Source organism: Diplotaxodon limnothrissa, linkage group LG3 (genome assembly GCF_057381915.1).
Source record: "Diplotaxodon limnothrissa isolate DT_005_m linkage group LG3, D_limnothrissa_male_GT1.1, whole genome shotgun sequence".
NCBI classification, from domain to species: domain Eukaryota; kingdom Metazoa; phylum Chordata; class Actinopteri; order Cichliformes; family Cichlidae; genus Diplotaxodon; species Diplotaxodon limnothrissa.
The window spans coordinates 14443407-14467035 of record NC_140598.1 but is presented as its reverse complement, the minus strand read 5'-3'; the positions used below and the strand labels follow the sequence as shown (position 1 = coordinate 14467035).

Below are 23629 nucleotides of genomic sequence, written 5' to 3'. Positions count from 1 at the left end.
CAAGGCCTGGAGTTTGACACCCCTGCTTTACACAAAGATGGGTTAAATCACAGTGCAAAGAATGAATGAATAAATGAAATATAAACAATAAATAATTATTAAATAGTCTTACACATCAATGTCATTGGTTGACTTTTGAAGTATTTGAATCCTTATTGGGTTCCCTGAGTGACAGAAGGATTAAAACACTTTAAAATCAGTACTGAAAAGATGTGCAGACATTACTAGATAGATTTAGGGTTAGAATCAATAAATCACTATCATGTTAATAAGATAAGACACATTACAAAACGACATACTAGAAAGTGAAAAGGTAACTTTTCTTCAAGCAGCATAGTGGAGCAACAGAAAAAGACAAACCCCAACACCAGCACTGCTGCAGCTATTACAGTGATTGAGGGAAAATCTGTGAAAAAAACAGTAAAACGTGACGCTGACCAACAATAATACATCACTCATGAAGTACTGAAGTCATTGTTATTAGATCCCAGTCAAATTTACCCAAGTATCATCCGTCTCTAGTCTAGTCTGTGGTATACAGAAAGAGTTTCTCACCACCAACAGATGTTTTTTGGACCTCAGGAATCGTCTCCATCACCTCTCTGTGAGGAGCAGAGAGCACTCGTGCTGCACATCCCACCTGTGTGCTGTGTTTACGTGAACCTGAGAGCACAGCTGTAGTGGTGACAGTGAATGTAGCGTTGGTGTTGGACACACTGACAGTGTTGTACTGTGAGAAGCTGAGGTGTTGTTGTGAGAGTGTTACAGTGGGAGCAGGTCGACCAGTGGCTGAACAGGAAACAACCCACTCTTCAGCAGAGTTTGACTCTCTGACATCAACAACAGGTTCATGCAGCTCTGTGAAGGATCAGGAGATATTGCAAGGAATATGTTGTTGAAAGGAAATCAGTTTCTAGCACATTTAAACACATTAATGCAAAAGTTCTTACCATAGACTTGGAAGCAGGAGAGTTTATGAGACGAGGTCAAGTTCAGAGACACACGTTTAGCAGAGGTGAAGCCTCGAGGACAGCTGGCAGCTACACCCATGTATGACAGCACCCACCTGTCACAAAGAGCAGCCTTTCCATGCCTGACTCTGCATAATTGTCAGCATCCAAGCATTTTCAATGAGTCATCATCCTCAGAAATCATCCTTTGCACAGTTGTTATGAAGAGAAAAATAAACTTTAGAGCTGAAAATCAGATATGAACCGTGATCTGGGAGGGGAAGGGCACCTGCTGCCAGACAATGTTCACCTTGGAAAAAGTCAAAAGTGGTTTATAAATTTTGCCACAGGTCTGTTTGTCAGAGGGAGTTAGGCCATTGCTTCATAATTAAAGACTGATTAAGATGATTCATATTTTCTTAAAGGTTCTTTTTAGACCTCACCTTTTACACCTGCATTGAGTTGCTGCCATGTGATTGGCTGATCAGATATTTGCATTAATGAGTATTTGAACAGATCTACCTAATGAAGTTTTATATTCATGATGAAAATGCTTTGATGGTTCATACCTATGAAGTTACAGTATATCTGAAGAGCCTTAAAATATTTTTTTTACCATAGTAAACTTCAAAACAGACTTTATTATATGATATAGTTTTAAAAAAGGATAACAATTGACTTCAGCATAATATAAAATAATGTGTTTTCCCGATACCTGATTTTTAGCACTATGTATGCATTGGTCAACTTTCAGATCTATGAAGTTCAGCTCAGTTATCTATGTTTTCATTTTTAGTTTCCATTTGCATTTAGATGCACGGCCGATTCTCTGATGTGTGATCTGTTTCTACCTGTGCTGATGCTAGCAGGACTAAAGCTGATCAAGCAGCAGTAAATATGTGAAGCAAGGCTGAAGGATACACTCATAAAATGAACAGAATCATAAGAATATAACAGCACGAGCACTGCAAATGCAACTAAAACATGTTGACATCAAATGGTATGTTATTTGAAATCTATATGAAATAATGACACATCTATGTTTTCCAATTTATTTTATTTATTAATTTAATTTTTTCCACAGTTGTGTAAATCAGTCTGTCTGTGGACTGCCAGCCAACACATCCACAACACCAACAACTCAGACAGCACAAAGCCTTTTAAGTTGGCGAGGCGTGATAGCAAATGCAGCGCAGGTACATCCATCTCACCTGCAGCAGCATCGCAGACCACGCCCCCCTCCACACCACTCTTTCCTCATAGTTGCTCGCCATCGTTGCGCTCAGAGGGTAGAAGGTCCCGATTGAAGTGCACAGGTAACTTCCCTTCACATTTCACCACAATGATCCTGTTAGTGAGAAGCCTGCCTTCATACTGGCAGCTGGGTTTCCTGGCTCCCTGATGCTTTAGCTTACATTTAATTATGCGAAACGTTGCGGTACTATACGTCATGCCGCTATTTTCATCGTAGCTCCCATCACCTCTACAAATGGATTTGACCTTTGCTGGAATGCTGAGGATGAATGTGTTGGTTTCCTTACAACTGTTGTCAAGTTTGTAGATATTCCTATTTGATATTTCTGTGTTACACAGCTTTTCAGTCATCTTAGCATCTACATGCTGTCTTCTAAACTTTTCATAAGGTGTTTCTTCAGGTCGGTGCTCGCTTGGTTGAAAATTGTTCACTTTGGAAAATCCGGAAGCAAAGAGCAGCACGAGCATCGTGCAGACAAACAGTGTCTTCATCGTCTCCTGGAGAAGAAAACACATGGACATTTTTCCACATTAAGAATTTGGCAGATACATCCTTTTGGATCCTGAAGCTCAGTAAGTCGTCTTTGTGAGCTGCAAACATACACGACAAGAGGACTGATAGACCTTTTTCTTTAAATGAAAGAAGTCGTTTTATTTATAGTTTTCTTTTTTATTTATTTCTAATCATATATATTACTTTGTTCTCTGTTTATTTTTTATTTTTCAACTGTTAGGACGATTTCTAAATATCCTGAACAAGCCTGATCTGGACGGCTCCTGGAAGCAGATTCAGGCGTGATGATGTCATTTTCAACTGGAAAAAGAAGCTTTGAAAAGCTGAAGTAGTTTAAATGTTTAGATATTTAACCTTGTTGTATTACTTTATATTTTATATTCATCGTATTAAGACATCAAGATATTTGTTTTTGCCTTAAAATTTTGTGTTTTCATTTATACTTTTTGTTATTCTTTTTTTTAATTTTGTCATTTTGCCTTTTTTACTTGATGTGATTTGGATAAATATATATTTATATCTACAGATATATTGAGAGAGTTTTCCTCTGGGTTTCACAAGCCCATTTTATAGATAAAAGTCCAGGTCATAATAGATCCGGTTCATTAAGAACAAAGTTTAAATCCGATTTAATATAAAAGCCTTTCTGCACTCAGTTATTCTTTCCTGTCACATGTTTCAGTGTGCTCTGTAGTAACAATGACACACTGCAAAATAAAAATAATAAGACACTCACCTTTTTTTTCCTTTACTAATGATGATGATTAACCTGCAGTGGTTCAGGTATAAGTTGGTTGTCTGGAACAGCAGGTGATGAAGATGTGGTGAAGGGTCTGTGGTTCATGTATATAGTGGGTTCATTACATAACTGGATAGGCAACATCTGACAGTCAGTTTAAATAAGATCTTGTTGTATTTGAACACAAATCAGCAAAAACAGGTCTCTCACCGTGCAAATATACAGCTTACGTAAGTTTAGTGTGCTCACCGAATGCAGTGTTTAGTGTAGCAGCAGAATTATGACAGTTTATGGAGATGTTCAACGTGAGCCTGCTGCCCAGCTTTAAAAGGAAAATCATTTTAAATGATACATAATAAGTTCTTACCAAAAGAGGAATGCAGACGGAGATGAGCAGAGATCTCTTCTGCAGTTCAGATGCTGCTGTGAGTTCTAGTTCACTTCTGTCACAGAGGAACAAAGTGTGTTTGGATCTGGACACTTTGATTTTTATACTTCTGATCAGCACCACCTCAAATAATCCTTTGCATCCACACCTACATCACTGGCCCACCACTTCTAGGAAACTTTAACACTTCCCTGCTTGTGACTCAGAAAGATAATGCAAATATGATGACCACTGACCACAAGAACCTGCATGTAGATGCAGCCTGTTTTTCCACATCTGGCTTTAGAAAAAAAATTAATGCACAAACAAATAGATTTAAAATAAAAAGATGTGTTGGTATATTTTGACCTTTCAAATAAACTATTAACACTTCTTTTTTCCCCTTTTTAAGTATAATTTTTGGCAAATAAAGTGAGTGTTTTGACCATTTGCAGTTAAAATGTTGAACAATCTTTTTATTTTTGTTTTACTACCAGTTGGTTGTAATAATTTCATATGAGGGTTTAAATGGATGTATAACAAAACAAAGGATAAAAGTATATATAAAAGTATATTTAATGAAGCTGATCGAACAACAGTGCAATATGGCATGATGACAGTGTTTACAATTTTGGCAGGAGAACAAAAGATAAATATTATAAAATACAAGACATGAAAATCTCAGAGGTCAGGGGTCGGGGGCCCAGGAAGTCTGACCCGCAGATTCCAGGTCTGACTTCGAGTACATAAAATATCATCTTTCTTGTGGGGAAGGAGCCTGAGTTAGAGCAGGAAGTTACACCATATTGATATTGTTGGGGTAGCCTCAATGCCAGTGTTGGACTCTCCAGTTTCCTTGAAGGAGGTTTGACTTTGTGCCATCGTTGGCTGGACTCTGTGCTCATTGATATCCCAGTATCAGTGAGTTAAGACACCATGCATTTATTTTCTGTGTGGCACACAACAAGAAAACAAGCCAAGAGAGAACACATCAGCCTCCAATGACAGTTTATTAAAAGGTTTATTGGAGGTTATTTGTTGTGTTATTGAACCTGTGTGCTAATGAAAGAGTGTCCTTAATAAACGTACTCCATAAGGAAGTGTGTTCACAAGTGCACAGAACACATTAGGGCACAGGTCAGTGATCGATTTTACAATTGTATTGTCAGATCGATGGACACTTTCGGATACTTGGATATTCAGGTGATTAGAGGAGCAGAGATGATCAGCTGATCAGGATTTGGTGGTGTGTTGGATCAGGTGGTGGAGAGATACAGGACAGGCCTGACATACACAAACGTATAGTGAAGGTGCAGAGGCTCAGATCTGTGACATCGTCCCAGCTCAGTGTCCATATTTAGATGTAACAGTGCTATAGACTTTACCTGACAACTTGTATGAGTAATGTTTTCATCTCAGGCATGTCAATTTCATTTGTGAATATATTTTTAATACTTGTACAACAGATTTTTTTGAGTGTTAAATAGAAATTATATGCTGAAACTGAAGTGATGGGTCGCACTCTTTAGTTCACCCCTGCTCTCGAAACAATGTAGGTGGTCCAGTTAACATATTTACATTTTTTCATTTGCTGTTTCACTTGCAAAATATTTCCAGTGTGACATTTGATCAGGTCTTGTAAACCTTGTCGTTAACCAAGCAGTCACTCCCAGGCTGCTGTGCTGATCACCGGATCTTAACTTCATTGTCACAGTGCACTCAGAACAAAACAGCCATGCAGAGATATGAGTCACAGTGACATTAAAACTGATGAAGACCGTCGTCGTTAGAACCAGCAAACTGAATGAACTAAAAAAGATCATCTAAATTCAACTGGTCTAAAATATCAGGATCTCAGTGTTAAGTCCATATTTTTGAAGTAGAAGCTTTTACTGGTTTTACTTAAGAAAAAGAAATAATAAGGAATTGTTTTGGAATTTGTCCAGGTTAACAGATGAAATCATGTTCAGTGCTTTGTCCTGTCAGTAAACACAGATTCTTTATTTGCACTGAATGGGACAGCATATAATTTCACTGCTTTTGGCGTAATGACAATAAAAGATAGTTTCAAAGTCTGACCTGCAAAGCCCGTCCACCCAGTGTCCTCCTCAGTCATGCTGGTTGCATGATTGCTGTAGAAGTGCTAAACTACTGTGACCTGATTAATTGAACTGAGCTCACACTGCAATAACTAATCAGTGAGGTGGTAGTTTAAGTACTTCATTACCAAAATGTATAAATGAAGTACATCAGAAGATGTTGGGGAAGAAGGACTTCACCAGGTGGGCCTGGACCCCCGAGGCCTGTCCCTGTGCCGACCTCGTCTGAGTCTAAAAGATTTATAAGATAGAGCTCATCAAAAGACTAAGATATGAATATAAACATGATATTTGTCAGTTTAATTTAATGTTAAGTTGAACTGGAGTTAACCAGAATCCTTTACTCTTCCAACTCCTCTACTTTGTCTAACAGTTAGCTTAGCTTAGCCTAGCCAAGTTTTCTTTGCAAAATTGCTAATTGCAGGGTTTCAAATTGCAGTTTTGATTTTAAGTGGACTAATTGTTCAGACCTGCTCTGGGGCCTGTCTGAAGTATTAAATTGACATATATTTGTCTCAACACCTACGCAGGAGAACTTTTTTGTAAGTGTGAAATGGAAAATAGAAGAAGAAGTAGAGATGTGGGTGTTCCTATTTACATGTTTTTATTTTCTGTTTCTTTAGCCAAACATGTTATTTGATCAGAGCACCTGCCTGTACACCTGCTGTTAACCAAGCAGTTATTTTCAAGCTGCTACACTGATCACAAAGTCAGGACATATGAATGACAGGAAGTGTCCAGTATCACGTAGCGATATTAATGACAACAATGATGGGTCAAAGCAACATATGATGAACATTTATTACGATATCCTGATAAATGTAATGCAGCGGGATAACTTCTACAGTTATTATGTTAGTGATGATGCCTCTTTGCTTTTCATTTATTCACAGCTTTGTGGCGTACGATGGAGTGTCAGGGCCACATTAAGATGATAACCTGCCACGGCTGCAGTACCCTCTACAACACGGCTTGTGTCGATGATTTAGTGAAGCAAACTGATCAGCTGTCTCATTGTGTCTTTTGTGTGTTTGGTTTTGTGTTTTCAATGAACTGAAAGCCCTCTTTAATGCACGAGGGTGTGACCATCCACATTCTCTCATCTGTCCAGTGTCAGCCATTCATTTTGTGCAAATGGTCAAGTCTTCCAAGTGTGCGTGCTTTTCCTTCTGAGTGCTTTTCCTTCAGCGTCTGTGTTACTCGCGTCCAGCAGATGGCAGTGTTTCACTGTCTGACGGCTGTCTGAAGCTTCAGCTGGATTATGCGTTTGCTATGTTTGCCATGTTACAGTGGGGAGGAAAAACTCCTTTTTAACAGGAATATCTAGACATGAGTGATTACTGCAGTGGGGCACTATCTGTGCTATCTATAAGAAATGTTAGCAACAATAAAACTCTGAGGATCAGGGCTCCATTTCACTCCAGTGTTCAGTGGCATTTTAAAAGAGTGAATACCGACGCTGAATGTCTTTGTAAAGCAAAAGCACTTTGTTAGCCTTTACAGAGCAAAGCTATGGATCAATGTGCAGTGAAGAAAAATCGAGGTGGCCAGTCTGTCCTTTCCTAACCAATCACAGAGCTCCTTACATTGCACCATGTGGCTAATTTGTGTTTTACTGATATTGCTGGGCTGCTGTCAATCATTTTGTCTTTATATTACAACAGAGCATTGACCTTTAACCTGTTTAATTCATACTGAGTATTTTTTTAAAAATGTATTGTCATAATAAATTCTGCCTCACTGAAACACCATTTTGCATTAGCCTCTATCACCTGACTTGTCACTGATGATATCACTGCATGAGCAGGCGAGCGGTAGTGGCGGGGGGGTGTAGGTGAAGCTCGTGAAGAACAAAATTCTGTACGAGCGGACGCAGTGAGTCCAATAACCAGGGGTAACTGGAAATAAGGTGTTGTAGGTTGGCTTCCACAGTGTAAAGAGACACTTCTCCCTCATGCTCTAACAGCTGGTAAATCAATTTAGAAGCAGAGTCGATAACGGCCTCCTGAAGCTCCCTAGGTGGGGTGACTGCCGCTGGATCCATATCTGGCTGGTCCGTACTGTCACGGCGGGTGAGGAGAGCCGTGTGAAAATAATAAATGAGGATCCAATCGCAGGCAGTAGTGGAGAAGTGAAGGTGGTTTATTGAACACAAAAATAAATATGGACAAACAGCAAATGGAGCACGAACTAAACTAGACTGGAAACAACTAAACTACAGAGCACAAACACACGGGTGAGACATGATGGACACACAGACGGACCAGCAACTACAATGACAGAGGACACGACTTAAATACACAGAGAAACACAGGGGAATTACACACAGGTGGTGGACACAGCTGGGAATAATCACCAAGACGAGACAGAGGTCAAACTGAACACACTCACATGAGACGCAGACCTTCACAATAAAACAGGAACAAGAAACCATCACACTAAGACGCAGACTCGACATAGAGAGAGAGACAGAAAATGACACATGGAACTAAACTAAACCTGCAAAAACATGACAACTCAAAATACTGGGTCAAACTGACCCAGAACCGTGACAGACTTTCTATAATGTTTTGCTTGAGCATGTCCTGCTTTTCTGTAATGTTATTTCTACAGCCTCTTATTTCTAACCTCTTGTGTACCTCTTTTCAACCACTGGGAGGCGCTACAGCTTCATTCCTTTCACACTAAGGCAGCGGTAGGGAACTCCAGGCCTCGAGGGCCGGTGTCCCTGCAGGTTTTAGACGTTCCCTACCCCTGCACTAAGGCCTTTGAAATCTTCATTAACACTGAGCTTGAAATTTCTATCAGTCGAATGCAAAGGAGTCCTGTGGTTGTAGGACAGAGGTAGGGAACGTTAATCTGCCATCATTTAGATTATATGACAACAACCTTCAAATCTGAAGTCTCAGAAATCTGCTTCATGTACAAGTTCCTCCAATAATCAGGGCTAATATCACCAAATTGTACATAAACAGACTTTTACATGTTAAATATTTCTCAAATATGGGGAAAAAAACAATTTAAAATACTATATTATTAACAAAATATCTTAAGATACAGCTACAAATTGCTTGAAACATTTGCAATGAAATATATAAAACAGCTTTATTGTCAGTGAGGACAAAGTTATAGTGATGCTGTGCTGGAGTGTTCAAAAGAAGACAGAGACATGAAGTATAAATATTGTATAATATTAAATATAAGAAAGAACAAAGTTATAAAAACATTAATAATTGAAATCTGCAACAATATTCACATAAAGTGTAAAATACAGAGTTAACTGTTTAATAGGTGAAGTTTAGGTCTTGCAGTCAAACAATGATCCCAAACACAGCAGCAAATCTACAGCAGAATAGCTGAAAAGCAAAGTCCAGACCTCAACCTGGGACATTCAGAGAGCTGTGCTTAAATAAATGCCCACAAAGCTCAAAGAACTGAAGCAACGTTGTAATGAAGAGTGGGCCAACATTCCTCCACAACAATATGAGAGACTGATAAAGTCAAGCAGAAAACAATTAGCTCACATTTGTGCTGCTAGAAGTGTTTCTAGTTATTCACAGGACTGTAGTTTGAATTTAAAGAAATGTGAAAGTGCACTGAAATTAACATAAAGTTATTGCAATTTTTTAAAAAAATCAAGAAATCTAAGAGGAAGAAACAATGTAAACCACACAATTGTTTTCCTTATATTCTCCACACGGCAATGCACATAACAGACATAAAATATTTGCATTTATCAATAGAAAATATACAATTTTTCCATAGTCATAGCCAGGCCCGATTACTGCCAAACCTGTGCTGAATCAATCACTTAAACAGGACCTGTCTGACAAAGTAGAGTAGACCAAAAGATCCTCAAAAACTACACATCATGGCGCAATCCAAGGAAATTCAGAAGCAAATAAGAAACAAAGTAATTGAGATCTCTCAGTCTGGAGATGCAACGTCAAGATGAACAGAATCCAGTTTCTGGGATCCTGAAGGAGAATGTCTGGCCATCTGTTCACGACCACAAGCTGAAGTGCACTTGATCCAAAGCACACCAACAAGTCCACCTCTAAGCAGCTTAAGTAAAACAAAATAAAGACTTTGGAATGGCTTAGCCAAAGTTCATACGTGAATCTGATTGAGGTGCTGTGACCTTGGAAAGGTGGTTCATACTCAAAAACCCTCCAGTGTGGCTGAATTACAACAATTTTGCAAAGATGAGTGGGCAGAAATTCTTCCAGCACCTCGTAAAGGACTCATTGCCAGTTATCCCAAACGCTTTATTGCAGATGTTTCTACTCAGGGTGGCCCAACCAGTTATTAGGTTTAGGGGGCAATCACTTTTTCCACACAGGGCCATAATAATGGCCGCCTTAATAATAAATGCCTTGATTTAGGAACTACTTTTAATGTTTACTTGTGCTATTTTGCAAAAAATAAAATCTCTGCAAAAACATCAAAACTGCTGACCATCTGACCTCAATATGAAATTATTAATCTTTTGACAAAAAACATTTAGATTTGTAAAAATAAAGAAACCATAGAGGAACAAACAATGTTGTTTGCTACGTTCTAACATGGCAATCTAAATAACAGTAATGCAAACATATATATTTATCAATAAAAACAGATCGCCTTTTCACTGTTACAAAAGTCAAGTACATCAATGTTTGTTCAGCTTTCATAAATGTAAGTTTATAAGTACATAGTACATTTTTTGGTCCAACTTCTTTTAATACATGCAACACATTTCAGAACATTTGGGACAGAGACAACAAAAGACTGGAAATACTTCGTAAAAATCTGGTGAAACACTTTAAAGCCAGTGGGATTAAATGGGAAACATAAAATTTAATACTAGACAAAGACCGATTGAATCATGAAGCAAAGAATTAATAACTAAATCACAAGTAGAAAATGTTATGCAGATATTATTGGATAGATTTTGGTGTAGAAAAAAATGACAAGAAATGAAAAATGAAAGTTATCTGGTCTTTTTCTTTAAAGAGTAGCCTACTGCAGAGCAGCAACACTGACAAAGACCATCATCACCAATACTGCAGCTAATACAATGATCCAGGAGGAAACTTGAAAAAGCAGGAAAAATGTGACACTGATCAAAATGAATACATCAATTATTGATCAAAGAGAAAATGCATACTACCACAATGCATTGTTATTGCATCTCAGTTTCTCACCATCACTGATAATCTGACGTCTGCTGGACCTCAGGAATCGTCTCCATCACCTCTCTGTGAGGAGCAGAGAGCACTCGTGCTGCACATCCCACCTGTGTGCTGTGTTTACGTGAACCTGAGAGCACAGCTGTAGTGGTGACAGTGAATGTAGCGTTGGTGTTGGACACACTGACAGTGTTGTACTGTGAGAAGCTGAGGTCTTGTTGTGAGAGTGTTACAGTGGGAGCAGGTCGACCAGTGGCTGAACAGGAAACAACCCACTCTTCAGCAGAGTTTGACTCTCTGACATCAACAACAGGTTCATGCAGCTCTGTGAAGGATCAGGAGATATAAAATAAGGAGTATATTGTTAAAGATACATTGACTTCTAACACATGTAACGCATTAAGGTAAAATTTCTTACCATGAGGATGTGTTACACGATTTATAAACCCCAGTTTGTTAATTATTTGTTCATTATTCATAACTATATACTTAATTTTTTAAAAATTAAGTGTTTTTGGTCAAATGGAATTTGTTTTTGGGTAATTTTAGCCCCTTTTAGCCCTCTGCCAAAATGTTTTAACCTTTCTGTCTCTAACAGTAAAACATCGTTCCTTTATCTTCTGTGTCTGGTGTGTTGGTCAGGATTAGCTAGCTTGGCAAAAAGTTCACATTAAACAAAGTGTGTTACTGTGAGGTGTGTGTTCGTACTATGAGTCACAGCTCGAGTTTTCTTGCGGGTGAAGGTTTTTCACCTCGCTGTCATTCTTGCATAAAAGTGTTTGACCCCTTCAGGAAAAAAAACGAAATTTGGGATTATTTTTGGTTTTGTTCATTGTGTGTATTTGTTTCTACTTTTTACTTTTTCTTTTACTGTGTACAGCACTTTGGTCAACCTGTGTTGTTTTTAGACATGGTTATTGATTGATTGATTGATTGATTGATTGATTGATTGATTGATTGATTGATTGATTGATTGATTGATTGATATGTCTTTGATTAAAATACAGCCTACTCCACATCCTCCAAGTTACAGAGAAGAGGAACCATCTGGGGTGAACTTGTGCACTTGGTATTGGCTGTCATGGTCCCTGTGCCTCTCCGGCTCGCTCATGTTGGCCACAGGTTTGTTTTGTTTTCTCTCCTGCTTCCCTGGGTGGAGCTCATTGTGGGCTCTCACCCTTGGCCCACGTATCTGCGGTGATTTCTACACCTGTTGCTGATCAGGCGGCGTCCCCCTTGCCTATTTAACGCTGCGGCACGGAGTATTCGGCACTGGAACGTTGAACCTCCCATGTTCGTGCTCTCAGCTCTCCTAAGACAAACTCTCTCAGTGTTGTGTGGCGTATTGATCTAATTGGACTCTTTGTGTTTAGATCTCCCCGGAACTGGTGGCGGACCCTGACCTGTGATCCCTGTGTGTGTCAACATAAGTGGAAATTGGAGCGAGAGTGGCTGTGGAGAAGCGAGTGTGCGTAAGAAGAGGAGTGGCGGAGTTTGGGCCGAGTGGAGAGCGAGTGTGGATTCCTTCCCCTGGAGCCCTGAAGCCCTGCCCCATGCACTGTATATACACATCACTGTGGTTTCCCTTCTGTGTTAATAAATTGTCAACCCTTTGCTTGCCAGAACGCTGCCTGCGTCTGAATCCATCTGTTAGCCCTGACATTGGATACCTGGAAATCAGTGAAGGGACCATTAATGCTTCAACTTGTACACAGGTTTGAGAGCAACCACCCAAAAGCTTCTGCTAATAAACACTAGTCTGTGTTTGTGATGCAAATGTTTCTGGCTGTGTTCACAAACATTTAGTAAGGTGAGTGAGGAATATTAATACTTATTATTAGATCATTAGCAGACTGTAGAACTTGACTGCACGCCAAGGTGGCAGTTCAGCCATTTGATTCATGTTGCAGCAGCTCATGAGTGAATGAACATCGTGCAATAAAAGTACTTCTAGAAGTACATTTTTGCAAAAACGGACATTGTGGAGGAATGTAGGGAAGACACGAGGGAGCCCAATATTTTACTCAAACGTTAATCGCTGCATCACACAACTGAACATTCAAAGCGACAAAACCTAACCCTCTCACTTCCCGTTACACTGGGTACGAGTGGAGCTACCTGGTGGTATGTACTTACATTTATTTAAATTTACTTGAGTAGGGTAGAGTCATGCTAATGACCTAATAATTTTATTCAGGTGTGTTGCAGCAGAGATACATTTAAAAGCTTCAGGACGCTGGCTCTCAAGGCCTGGAGTTTGACACCCCTGCTTTACACAAAGATGGGTTAAATCACAGTGCAAAGAATGAATGAATAAATGAAATATAAACAATAAATAATTATTAAATAGTCTTACACATCAATGTCATTGGTTGACTTTTGAAGTATTTGAATCCTTATTGGGTTCCCTGAGTGACAGAAGGATTAAAACACTTTAAAATCAGTACTGAAAAGATGTGCAGACATTACTAGATAGATTTAGGGTTAGAATCAATAAATCACTATCATGTTAATAAGATAAGACACATTACAAAACGACATACTAGAAAGTGAAAAGGTAACTTTTCTTCAAGCAGCATAGTGGAGCAACAGAAAAAGACAAACCCCAACACCAGCACTGCTGCAGCTATTACAGTGATTGAGGGAAAATCTGTGAAAAAAACAGTAAAACGTGACGCTGACCAACAATAATACATCACTCATGAAGTACTGAAGTCATTGTTATTAGATCCCAGTCAAATTTACCCAAGTATCATCCGTCTCTAGTCTAGTCTGTGGTATACAGAAAGAGTTTCTCACCACCAACAGATGTTTTTTGGACCTCAGGAATCGTCTCCATCACCTCTCTGTGAGGAGCAGAGAGCACTCGTGCTGCACATCCCACCTGTGTGCTGTGTTTACGTGAACCTGAGAGCACAGCTGTAGTGGTGACAGTGAATGTAGCGTTGGTGTTGGACACACTGACAGTGTTGTACTGTGAGAAGCTGAGGTGTTGTTGTGAGAGTGTTACAGTGGGAGCAGGTCGACCAGTGGCTGAACAGGAAACAACCCACTCTTCAGCAGAGTTTGACTCTCTGACATCAACAACAGGTTCATGCAGCTCTGTGAAGGATCAGGAGATATTGCAAGGAATATGTTGTTGAAAGGAAATCAGTTTCTAGCACATTTAAACACATTAATGCAAAAGTTCTTACCATAGACTTGGAAGCAGGTTCTACCAGTGAAGGAGCCTTCAGGATAAGTGTTAAACAGACAGTGATAGCATCCTTCATCCTGCTCCGTCACATTCCTGATGACTATGGAGCAGTTCTGTAGTCCAGTGTATTTAAACTTGACTTTATCGTTAAAGCCATCATTCACTCTCTGACCATAGTACTTGCTGTAGGTGGCAACATTTGTCTCCACATCACGTGAGATTTTCTGCCATGTGACCTGAAGGACGTCTTCAGTGTCCAAGAGCTGACAGCTGAATTCAGCATCTTCTCCCACTGCTGCCAGCACAGTCTGCTGTGTTTGGACCACTGCTGTTAGAGCTGCATGGAGAATAACATGAGTTAGAGATGTGGAACTGAGAGGTATTGATGGGAAGGATTAAACAATCATTCGGGTCATGGAGTAGTCTGTGTTTTAGGCTCAAACAAATTGACATATGGGTACCACTTAAATGTGATGTAGACTATAAATATAAACCTGACACTCATTGTTTCATACTGTATGTTTCAGGGACATTTTCTTTCATCTATAAAAAAAAAGTAAGACAATTCAGTTAGCTACCAACTAAACAAAGAAAGTCAGATAGATGTACAGATCGTGTCTATATTGGTTCTGTTGGTCCATGACCAATTCTGGAGGTCTGTACTGCATTTGAACTTTTTCAACAATTTGGAGGTCCAACCATGATTTAAGCTGGACATCAATATGGCGTTCAACATTAGAACCTTGGACTTGATGTATATTTGTTGGACATCATGTAGATATCTATGACAAGTGCAGGGAATTTAAAGGTTTAATTGAGGTCATATTTTTTATTTACAAAATATCAATATTGGGGTTACAAAACAATCCCTTCAGTGGACCAAAAATGAATTATAAAACCCATCACTTCAACATAACCAATACCAGGACTGGTATTGACTGGTAACTCGTGCTACTGTAGAAATTCCCATTGATTTTCTACATTTTCCCAGAGGCCTCCCCTTCTGTGGATTACTAGTATGTTATTTATTAATTTGTGCCTCAGTTATTTCAGATCAGTTATTTCACTGGGGAAGCCCTATATTGCCCACTTCCTAATTTCAGCACTGTTTGATCTTTCTCTTTAGCATGTATGTAACTTTGGCTTGTTGAGATTTTGGCATTACTTCTGTCATAAACATTCTCTCTCAGACATAACTGACTAAGATTTCTGTGGTTACCCAGAACATTTTAGACTTTTTGTAATCAATCAGGTCTTCAACCCCTTCTTTTTAAAATAGTGTATAAACTGTATGTATGTGTGAAAGACTGTTAATGTTTTGATAAATTGTTTATTTTAGAACAATTGGTGAGTGTGTTTAGCCACTTCACACTACTACACTTTGCTCTAAACTACATTCCTTCTCTGAACAGTATATATGTGAATGGACTGACGGATCTTTTCATTTCAAATGTTAAATAATTGTCAGTAAACTACTTATGACCTGAACTCCGTCTCTGTCTAATGGAAATGAGTGCCTTCTTGTTTTTAACTACATTGGGGTTGTGAAACGTCTTTTAGATTGTAGGCCACATACAACCCAATTTTTGTTAATTTACCAACCATACATACATAACACACAAACATGTGGTTTATCTATTGCTTTCATCGTAATATGAATAGGCATGGGGCAACCTTTAACAAAACAGTCTAAAGCTGTTTTCACACAGCTCTCAAAACAGTCTCATTAATCTGAATGATGAACAACTCATGACACAGAAAGTTGATTTTGTTCTTTTTTATTAGGCTGAGTGTTCAGTGGGAGAAACGTTTTGTCACTCATTCAAACAAAATCTAAACTCTTCAGTAATTGTATCTCCCTCTAATTCTGTCTAAAGACAATCTCTTTGTCACTTCAGAGAAAAGTTCTCACATTTTAGGATCAATTTTTAATTATTACGAGTGAAGGTTCTTGTTTTCTTTTTTTTTCTCTTGTCACAATAAATAACTTTAAAAAACAAAAACAACAATACGGAATAAAACTTACCTTTTGAAAAGGCCATAAAAAGAAAAAACAAACACAGAATCCCACAGTCTGACATGGTGCACGTCTCTGTGTCCCCACTGGCTATTGTACCACGTATTGAAACAACGTCGTACAATAGCCAAATTATTGAAAACTCAAATGTCCCCGAAGGAAGGAAGAATCTCCCTTCCTTGTGGGACATTCCAAGGCATGTTAGAATGATCAACTGTACCAAGTAAAGTACAAAAACTTCCCAGTGCAGAGTTTCATCAGTGTTTTAATCAGCAAACTCAATCATTTTTTTCTGCATTTTGAAAATTCAGTAAAGCTGTAGGTGTCAACATTTGTCTCCACATCTTGTAAGATTTTCTGTCATGTGACCTGAAGGATGTATTTAGTCTCCGAGAGCTGACAGCTGAATTCAGTCTGCTGTGCTTGTATCACTGTTGTTAGAGCTGCACAAACAAAATAAGAGGCTTTCATAGTCCGTGTTTTATGTTTCATTTAAAAAAACAACAACAACTACATAACAGAATTCACTGAGGTACATACTGAACTTACAGGACAGAAACAAAGTACCAATCCTATTGCAGTAGTATATCTCCAGTAACAATACCAGCATTGGTATCAATACTATTGATAACTGCATCAATCTGCCCACATCTAACTCGTGCTATTGTAGAAATTCCCTGTGAACTTATACATTTTCTCAGAAGCCTTCCCTCCGCGCATTACTGGTATGTTATTTATTATTTTGTGCTCCAAGTTCAGTTATTTCACTGGGGAAGCCCCGTAATGCCCACTTCTTCATTTCAGTACTGTTTGATCTTTCTCTTTAGCATGTATGTAACTTTGGCTTGTTGAGATTTTAGCATTACTTCTGTCACCAACATTTTAATGCTATCTTTACTCTGTTATAATTATCTCTCTATCTCAGGCATAACTGACTGAGATTTCTTTGGAAAAGTTCTCACATTTATGACCTTTTTAGGAGCTTCTTGTTTTGTTTTGTTTTCCTGTCACAATAAATAACTTAAAAAACCAAAAATGACAATATGGAATAAAACTTACCTTTTGAAGAAGCCATTAGAAAAACTAACAAATGTATAATCCCACAGTCTGACATGTTGCACCATTTGCCATGTCTGTCCCCTCACTGGCTATTATACAATGCATAGTGTTAGATTATAATATTATTTTATGCCATGTTATACCCCTAAGTAAAGATTGTGACTTATTAGGTAGTTTTAGTTGGCATTATTTTCCTGAATTAGAAGAAGCTGATAACTATTGCATTAGTTAAACTGATTTGCATTACATTAGACTGCTGATTTATTGTGGATGAATGATATTGTTTTATGATGTTATAAGAAATACTGTTCGCAGAAAGTCATCGCCTTATTTGTCTGATTAGAAGAGAACATGCTGGAGTTTTCTGCCCCATCTCAGCAGGAGCAGATAAACAGGGAGCCAAGGTCGTAGCTTAGGCGCTGTGTGAGAGAAAAGCATGTGAATGTTTAGGCTTTTATGATAAGGTGGGGGCACCAGAGGCTATAAAAGTTTGATCAATGCTCCACCATTTTGAGATCTGAGGCTGTCTGCATCAGTGTCCATCTCCCACGCGTGTGATCATTAAAATCATCGTTTGACTCAACCCGGCCGGACCAGTGTTGTTATTGTGGTTTTTTCTCTTGTCTCCATCCCCAATTTTGAACTCGTAACACTCTGTAACTGTTAGCTAGGAAATTTCACATTTTTGTCTTTTTGTGGAATCAGTGTGTTTGAACAGCACAAATTCTGCCTTTTCTAATTTTGAAAGACTGAACATGATATAAACAAAATAAATCTGATCTGTTCCTCTATAAATCTGGACAAATCTCAGATTCTGAAGTTCTCAGCGCTTACATTTTGTCCTCTCTACACTTCTGCTGAAAACTGACATGTGATGTGTTTGTACAGCTTCCTCTGTCGGTTTTTAACAAACCAACAAATTATCCAACAGAAGAGTATACCTTTGAGACAATGGTGTAGGTCTACTTTCCAAACTGAGAGGATGGATGAGATGATGGTGCAGGTTTCCAGTCTTAATTCAGTCTTGTTGCCACATTGTGGTTGTCACGGCCGGGCGGATCACACACAGTAATTCGGCGTGCCCGTGTGGCGTGCTGGCTAGACCCAAGCGCGGCGAAGGCTAGCGGTGGGTTTGGAGCAGACACGCAGTTATTCTAGTAATGACCAGTGCACGAAGCGTGGCTTCGGAACTGTCGTTACAGACAGAGAGCGAGCGGAGCCGGGAAGAGAAAAAGGATTGAAAGGGATTGTCACTCACAGTTGCTGAATCAGGCGGAGACTGACGTCGGCAGAGTTTCGGAGCTCCTGACAAGAAGATACTGATGTCTGAGCGGCGAACAGGTGGGTGGCGTCTCTCTTTTAACCCCGGCCCCGTGATCAGCTGATCACAGCCGATCACCGGCTGACAGGACCCCCCCCCCCCCCCCCCCCCCCCCCCGAGGACCGGCACCCGACGGGCCAGGACGGCGGCGACGGAAATCCGAGATGAGGGAAGGATCCAAGATGAAGCGGGACGGCACCCAGGAGCGCTCATCAGGGCCGTAGCCAGCCCAGTCCACCAAATACTGGACCCCCCGGCCCCGGGGACGGGAGTCCAAGATCCGACGGACAGTGTAGACAGGACCCCCATCGACGATCCTGGGCGGGGGCGGGGCCCGGGAGGGGGGCGCCAGTGGGGAAGCGACGTGCCGCTTAAGCTGCGAGATGTGGAAAACCGGATGGACCTTCATGGCGGGCGGAAGCCGGAGACGGTAAGCCACGGGGTTGAGCCGGGCAGTGACTTCGTACGGGCCGACGAACCGGGGAGCGAGCTTCTTGGACTCACCGCGCAGCCGTAGGTGCTTTGTGGAGAGCCAGACGCGGTCCCCCGGCCGGAAGGGGTGACCCGGGCGGTGGCGGCGACGATGCTGCCGGGTGTACAGAGCGTTGGCCCGGGAAATGGCAGCCCGCGCCTTGATCCAGGCCTGGCGACAGCGGCGGACCATCCGTTCAGCAGCCGGCACGTCGACCTCCGCTTCCTGATGGCTGAAGATAGGAGGTTGAAATCCATGACAGACCTCAAAGGGCGAGAGACCGGTGGCGGAAGAGATGTGAAGGTTATGAGACAACTCAGCCCACACCAGGTAACGAGGCCATAGCGACGGTTGGGCGGAGACGAAGCACCGTAAGAAGCGCCCCAACTGTTGATTGGTCCGTTCAACCTGCCCATTGGTCTGAGGGTGATAGCCGGACGAGAGGCTGGGAGACGCTCCAATCAGGCGGCAGAAGGCCTTCCAGAACCTGGCGGTGAACTGTGGCCCCCGATCGGAGACTATGTCCTTGGGGAATCCGTGAAGCCGGACGACATGGTCCAGGAGGAGCTCGGCCGTCCGTTTGGCGGAGGGGAGGCCGGCCAGGGCGACCAGGTGCACCGCCTTAGAAAACCGGTCCACAAAGGTGAGGATGGTGTCAAGACCGTCCACAGATGGAAGGCCGGTAACAAAGTCAAGGCCGACATGGGACCAGGGACGTCTCGGCACCGGGAGAGGGTGAAGGTCGCCAGCGGGCGGCTGGGTGGAGGACTTGGCCCGAGCACAGGTGTCACAGGCGGAAACGAAGTCACGGACGTCCCGAGTCATGGAGGGCCACCAGAAGGCACGACGGAGGAGCTGGAGGGTTCTGTCGGGCCCAGGGTGACCAGAGAGCGGGGAGGAGTGAGCCCAGAGCAAGGCCTCCTGACGGCACCGGGATGGCACATAGAGCCGCCCAGCTGGGGTCTCCGGCGGAGGCGGTTCGGCGGTCAGGGCATCCCGGATAGAGTCCTCCAAGGGCCACCGAAGGGGGGCAGCGAAACAATGAGACGGTAGGATAGGTCCAGGGTCTGACGTGAAGTCGTCCTGGGCGAACTGCCTGGAGAGGGCGTCTGCCTTGGTGTTCTTGGAGCCAGGGCGGTAGGCGAGGTGGAAGTTGTACGGTTCGAAGAATAAGGCCCAACGGGCCTGCCTTGGGTTGAGCTGCTTGGCAGAACGAATATGGATCAGGTTCTGGTGATCAGTCCAGATCAGAAATGGTTCTTTCGCTCCCAGGAGCCAATGCCGCCATTCTTCCAAGGCCCACTTGATGGCCAGGAGTTCCCGGTCGCCGACACCATACCGTCGCTGCGTGTCAGAGAATTTCCTTGAAAAATAGCAGCACGGGTGAAGTTTTCCATCCGGGCCATGTTGAGAGAGGACGGCGCCAGCGCCAACATCGGAGGCATCCACCTCCACCACAAAATCTCCGGCAGGATCAGGGTGGAGCAGGACGGGAGCTGTAGCAAACCGACGGATAAGGTCTCGGAATGCCAGTTTCGCACCAGGGGGGAGGCAGAAGGGCCTGGGCAGGTTAGCTGGTTTAGTGAGGGATGTCAGTGGCGCGACAATGGTGCTGAAATTGCGGATAAAGCGCCGATAAAAATTGGCAAAGCCCAGGAAGCTCTGCAGCTGCTTAAGGCTGGAAGGCTGAGGCCACTGGGTCACGGCTTGGAGCTTTTGCGGGTCCATGGTCAGGCCATTGGAGGAGATGGTGAAGCCCAGGAAGGTAGTGGACCGTTGATGGAAGGCACACTTTTCCAGTTTGCAGAACAGCTGGTACTCGAGCAGCCTGCTTAGCACGGCCCGCACATGGCGAATATGGTCCACTTCGGTGCGGGAGTAGATCAGGATGTCATCCAGATAGGCAAACACCCACCGGCCCAGCATGTCCCGCAAGACATCGTTGATCAGGTGTTGGAAGACAGCAGGGCTGTTGCAGAGGCCGAAGGGCATCACCAGATACTCCCAGTGCCCGTTAGGGGTGATGAAGGCCGTCTTCCATTCGTCCCCTTCTCTAATCCGCACCAAATTGTAAGCGCTGCGTAGGTCTAGTTTGGTGAAGATGCAGGCCTGGGAGAGGGAATCGAGCGCGGTGGATAGCAGAGGAAGAGGATGGCGGTTCTTAACAGTGATTTTATTCAAGCCTCGGTAGTCTATACAGGGGCGAAGCCCGCCGTCTTTCTTCTTTACAAAGAAGAACCCCGCAGCTGCAGGGGAGGTAGAAGGGCGAATGAAGCCCTGTTGGAGAGCCTCAGCGACGTACTCCTCCATGGCTTTGTTCTCTGCGGTTGACAGCGAGAACAGGCGACCACGAGGAGGGACTGCTCCCGGGAGGAGCTCGATGGCCATGTCGTAGGAGCGATGAGGAGGGAGAGCGGAGGCTCGCCTCTTACTGAAGACCTCGGACAGGTCATGGTAAGCCGGAGGGATCCTATCCAGATCGATGGGCTCCGGGGGTGACGCCTCTTCTGACTTTGAGTCCTGTCCAGTCCGGAGGAGAAGGCAGCGGCGTGAACACCGGGGACCCCAGTCCAGGATCTGGCAGGAAGACCAGGAGACGTGGGGGTCATGTCGACGGAACCAGGGGTATCCGAGGATGAGAGGAGAGGAAGAGGCCGAGACTACTAGAAACCGGATCTCCTCCTGATGATCCCCGACAGACATGCGGACTGGCTGGGTCTGGAACTGGACCGGGTAGGGTTGGAGTGGTCGCCCGTCTACTGAGGTCACCGGGAGAAATCGGTCGACGGAGGTCAATGGGATGCGAAGCCGAGAGGCTAGTTTTTGGTCGATGAAGTTCTCGGCAGCTCCGGTGTCCAGGAGGGCTTCGGATGAGAGCTGTTGGTGTTTCAGGTGAAATGTGACCGGTAACAGAAAACGAGAGGGATCGGAGGAGTGGGAAGGGCCAGGTGGGACACCCCCGCAGTCTACCTGGCGTCGTCGTTTCCCGGCCGTAGCGGGCACTGGGGACGACGGTGTCGAGCTGATCCACAGTAGGCGCAGAGGCCCTCACGCCAGCGTCTCTCTTTCTCCTCCTTGGGGAGTCCACCCAGCTGCATGGGCTCCTCGCTGGATGTGCTGCTTGGGCTAGCCGTGGCTCCATCAGAGGGGGGAGGAGGTCGCGACGACGTGGTCCGCTGAGGCTGGAAGGGTTTTAAGGCCCGAGGGGCATGGCGAGGCCGCGACATCACACGTTGGTCGATCTTCAGGGCAAGGTCCACGGCCTCATCCAAGGTCTTTGGGGCCTCACGGCCGGCCATCTCGTCTCTGATGTAATCAGCCAGTCCCTCTAGAAAGATGGAGCGCAGAGAAGCATCTCCCCATTGAAGCTTAGCAGCCAGGGTGCGGAATTGGGAGGCGAAGTAACAGACTGGTCGGCTGCCCTGGCGTAGATGAAGCAGCTGTGACTCCACTTCCACTTCACTGCTGGGGGGAACGAAAGTCTTTTTTAACTCCTCCACAAACAGAGCATAGTCATTACACGCTGCAGATTTATTGTTGTAGAGAGCCGCGGCCCATTCCTGAGCCTGGCCAGACAAGAGAGAGGTGAGCATCGCCACTTTTGCACGGGCAGTGGCGTATTTAGTGGGTTGACATTCAAACATCATGTCTAAGGTGGCGAGCAACCCATCAGGCCGGCCGTCTACTCCGTTCCACTTATCTGGTAGTCCGATCCGGGGTTCAGCGCTCACCGGCGCTGGCTGACGTTGCAGCGAGGTGACGGAAGAGGAAAGCTGGAGGACAGTTTCGGTGAGAGACTCCATCTTTGTGCTCATCCGATCCACCACACCGCGAAGATATAACACTTCGGCTTTCAGCCGTTCGAATTCCGCTGGGTCTATATGCGGCTCAGACATCCTGTCACGGCCGGGCGGATCACACACAGTAATTCGGCGTGCCCGTGTGGCGTGCTGGCTAGACCCAAGCGCGGCGAAGGCTAGCGGTGGGTTTGGAGCAGACACGCAGTTATTCTAGTAATGACCAGTGCACGAAGCGTGGCTTCGGAACTGTCGTTACAGACAGAGAGCGAGCGGAGCCGGGAAGAGAAAAAGGATTGAAAGGGATTGTCACTCACAGTTGCTGAATCAGGCGGAGACTGACGTCGGCAGAGTTTCGGAGCTCCTGACAAGAAGATACTGATGTCTGAGCGGCGAACAGGTGGGTGGCGTCTCTCTTTTAACCCCGGCCCCGTGATCAGCTGATCACAGCCGATCACCGGCTGACAGGGGTCACCTGTCACCTTACTTTTGCTGTGGGAATTATGAAATGATAGCTAGACTTTAGCTTGCCTGTAGTGGCATTAAATGATCCTTTAGAAAATAGTTATAAATGTATTAGTTCCCAACATTGTACATTGCTGAATCATTATTTTTACTGAAAGTCTGTTCAGTTTCCAAACTAAAAGTAAAATTGAGTGTGACTCGCCGGCAC

General features: G+C 43.2%; 2 protein-coding genes across 2 annotated transcripts in view; one reads left to right on the top strand and one right to left on the bottom strand.

Annotated features, from left to right (window-relative positions):
* LOC146634628 (protein NLRC3-like) overlaps positions 1-23629 on the top strand; it is a 223074-nt gene that overhangs the window by 70885 nt on the left and 128560 nt on the right. The window lies entirely within an intron of this gene.
* Positions 13862-16371, bottom strand: LOC146634634 (OX-2 membrane glycoprotein-like). Its single transcript, XM_085349921.1, has 3 exons — positions 16317-16371; positions 14289-14627; positions 13862-14196 (listed from the first exon to the last, which is right to left on the bottom strand). The coding sequence occupies exons 1-3, from the start codon at positions 16369-16371 to the stop codon at positions 13862-13864; spliced, it is 729 nt and encodes a 242-aa protein (XP_085206047.1).

Excerpts from the sequence above, each read along its gene's own strand:
- LOC146634634 (XM_085349921.1), bottom strand. The coding sequence starts at position 16,371 with ATGTCAGACTGTGGGATTCTGTGTTTGTTTTTTCTTTTTATGGCCTTT. Across the intron at positions 14,628-16,316 it reads TTTTATGGCCTTTTCAAAAG|CTCTAACAGCAGTGGTCCAA; the intron begins GTAAGTTTTATT and ends TTCTCCATGCAG. Across the intron at positions 14,197-14,288 it reads AACCTGCTTCCAAGTCTATG|AGCTGCATGAACCTGTTGTT; the intron begins GTAAGAACTTTT and ends GATCCTTCACAG.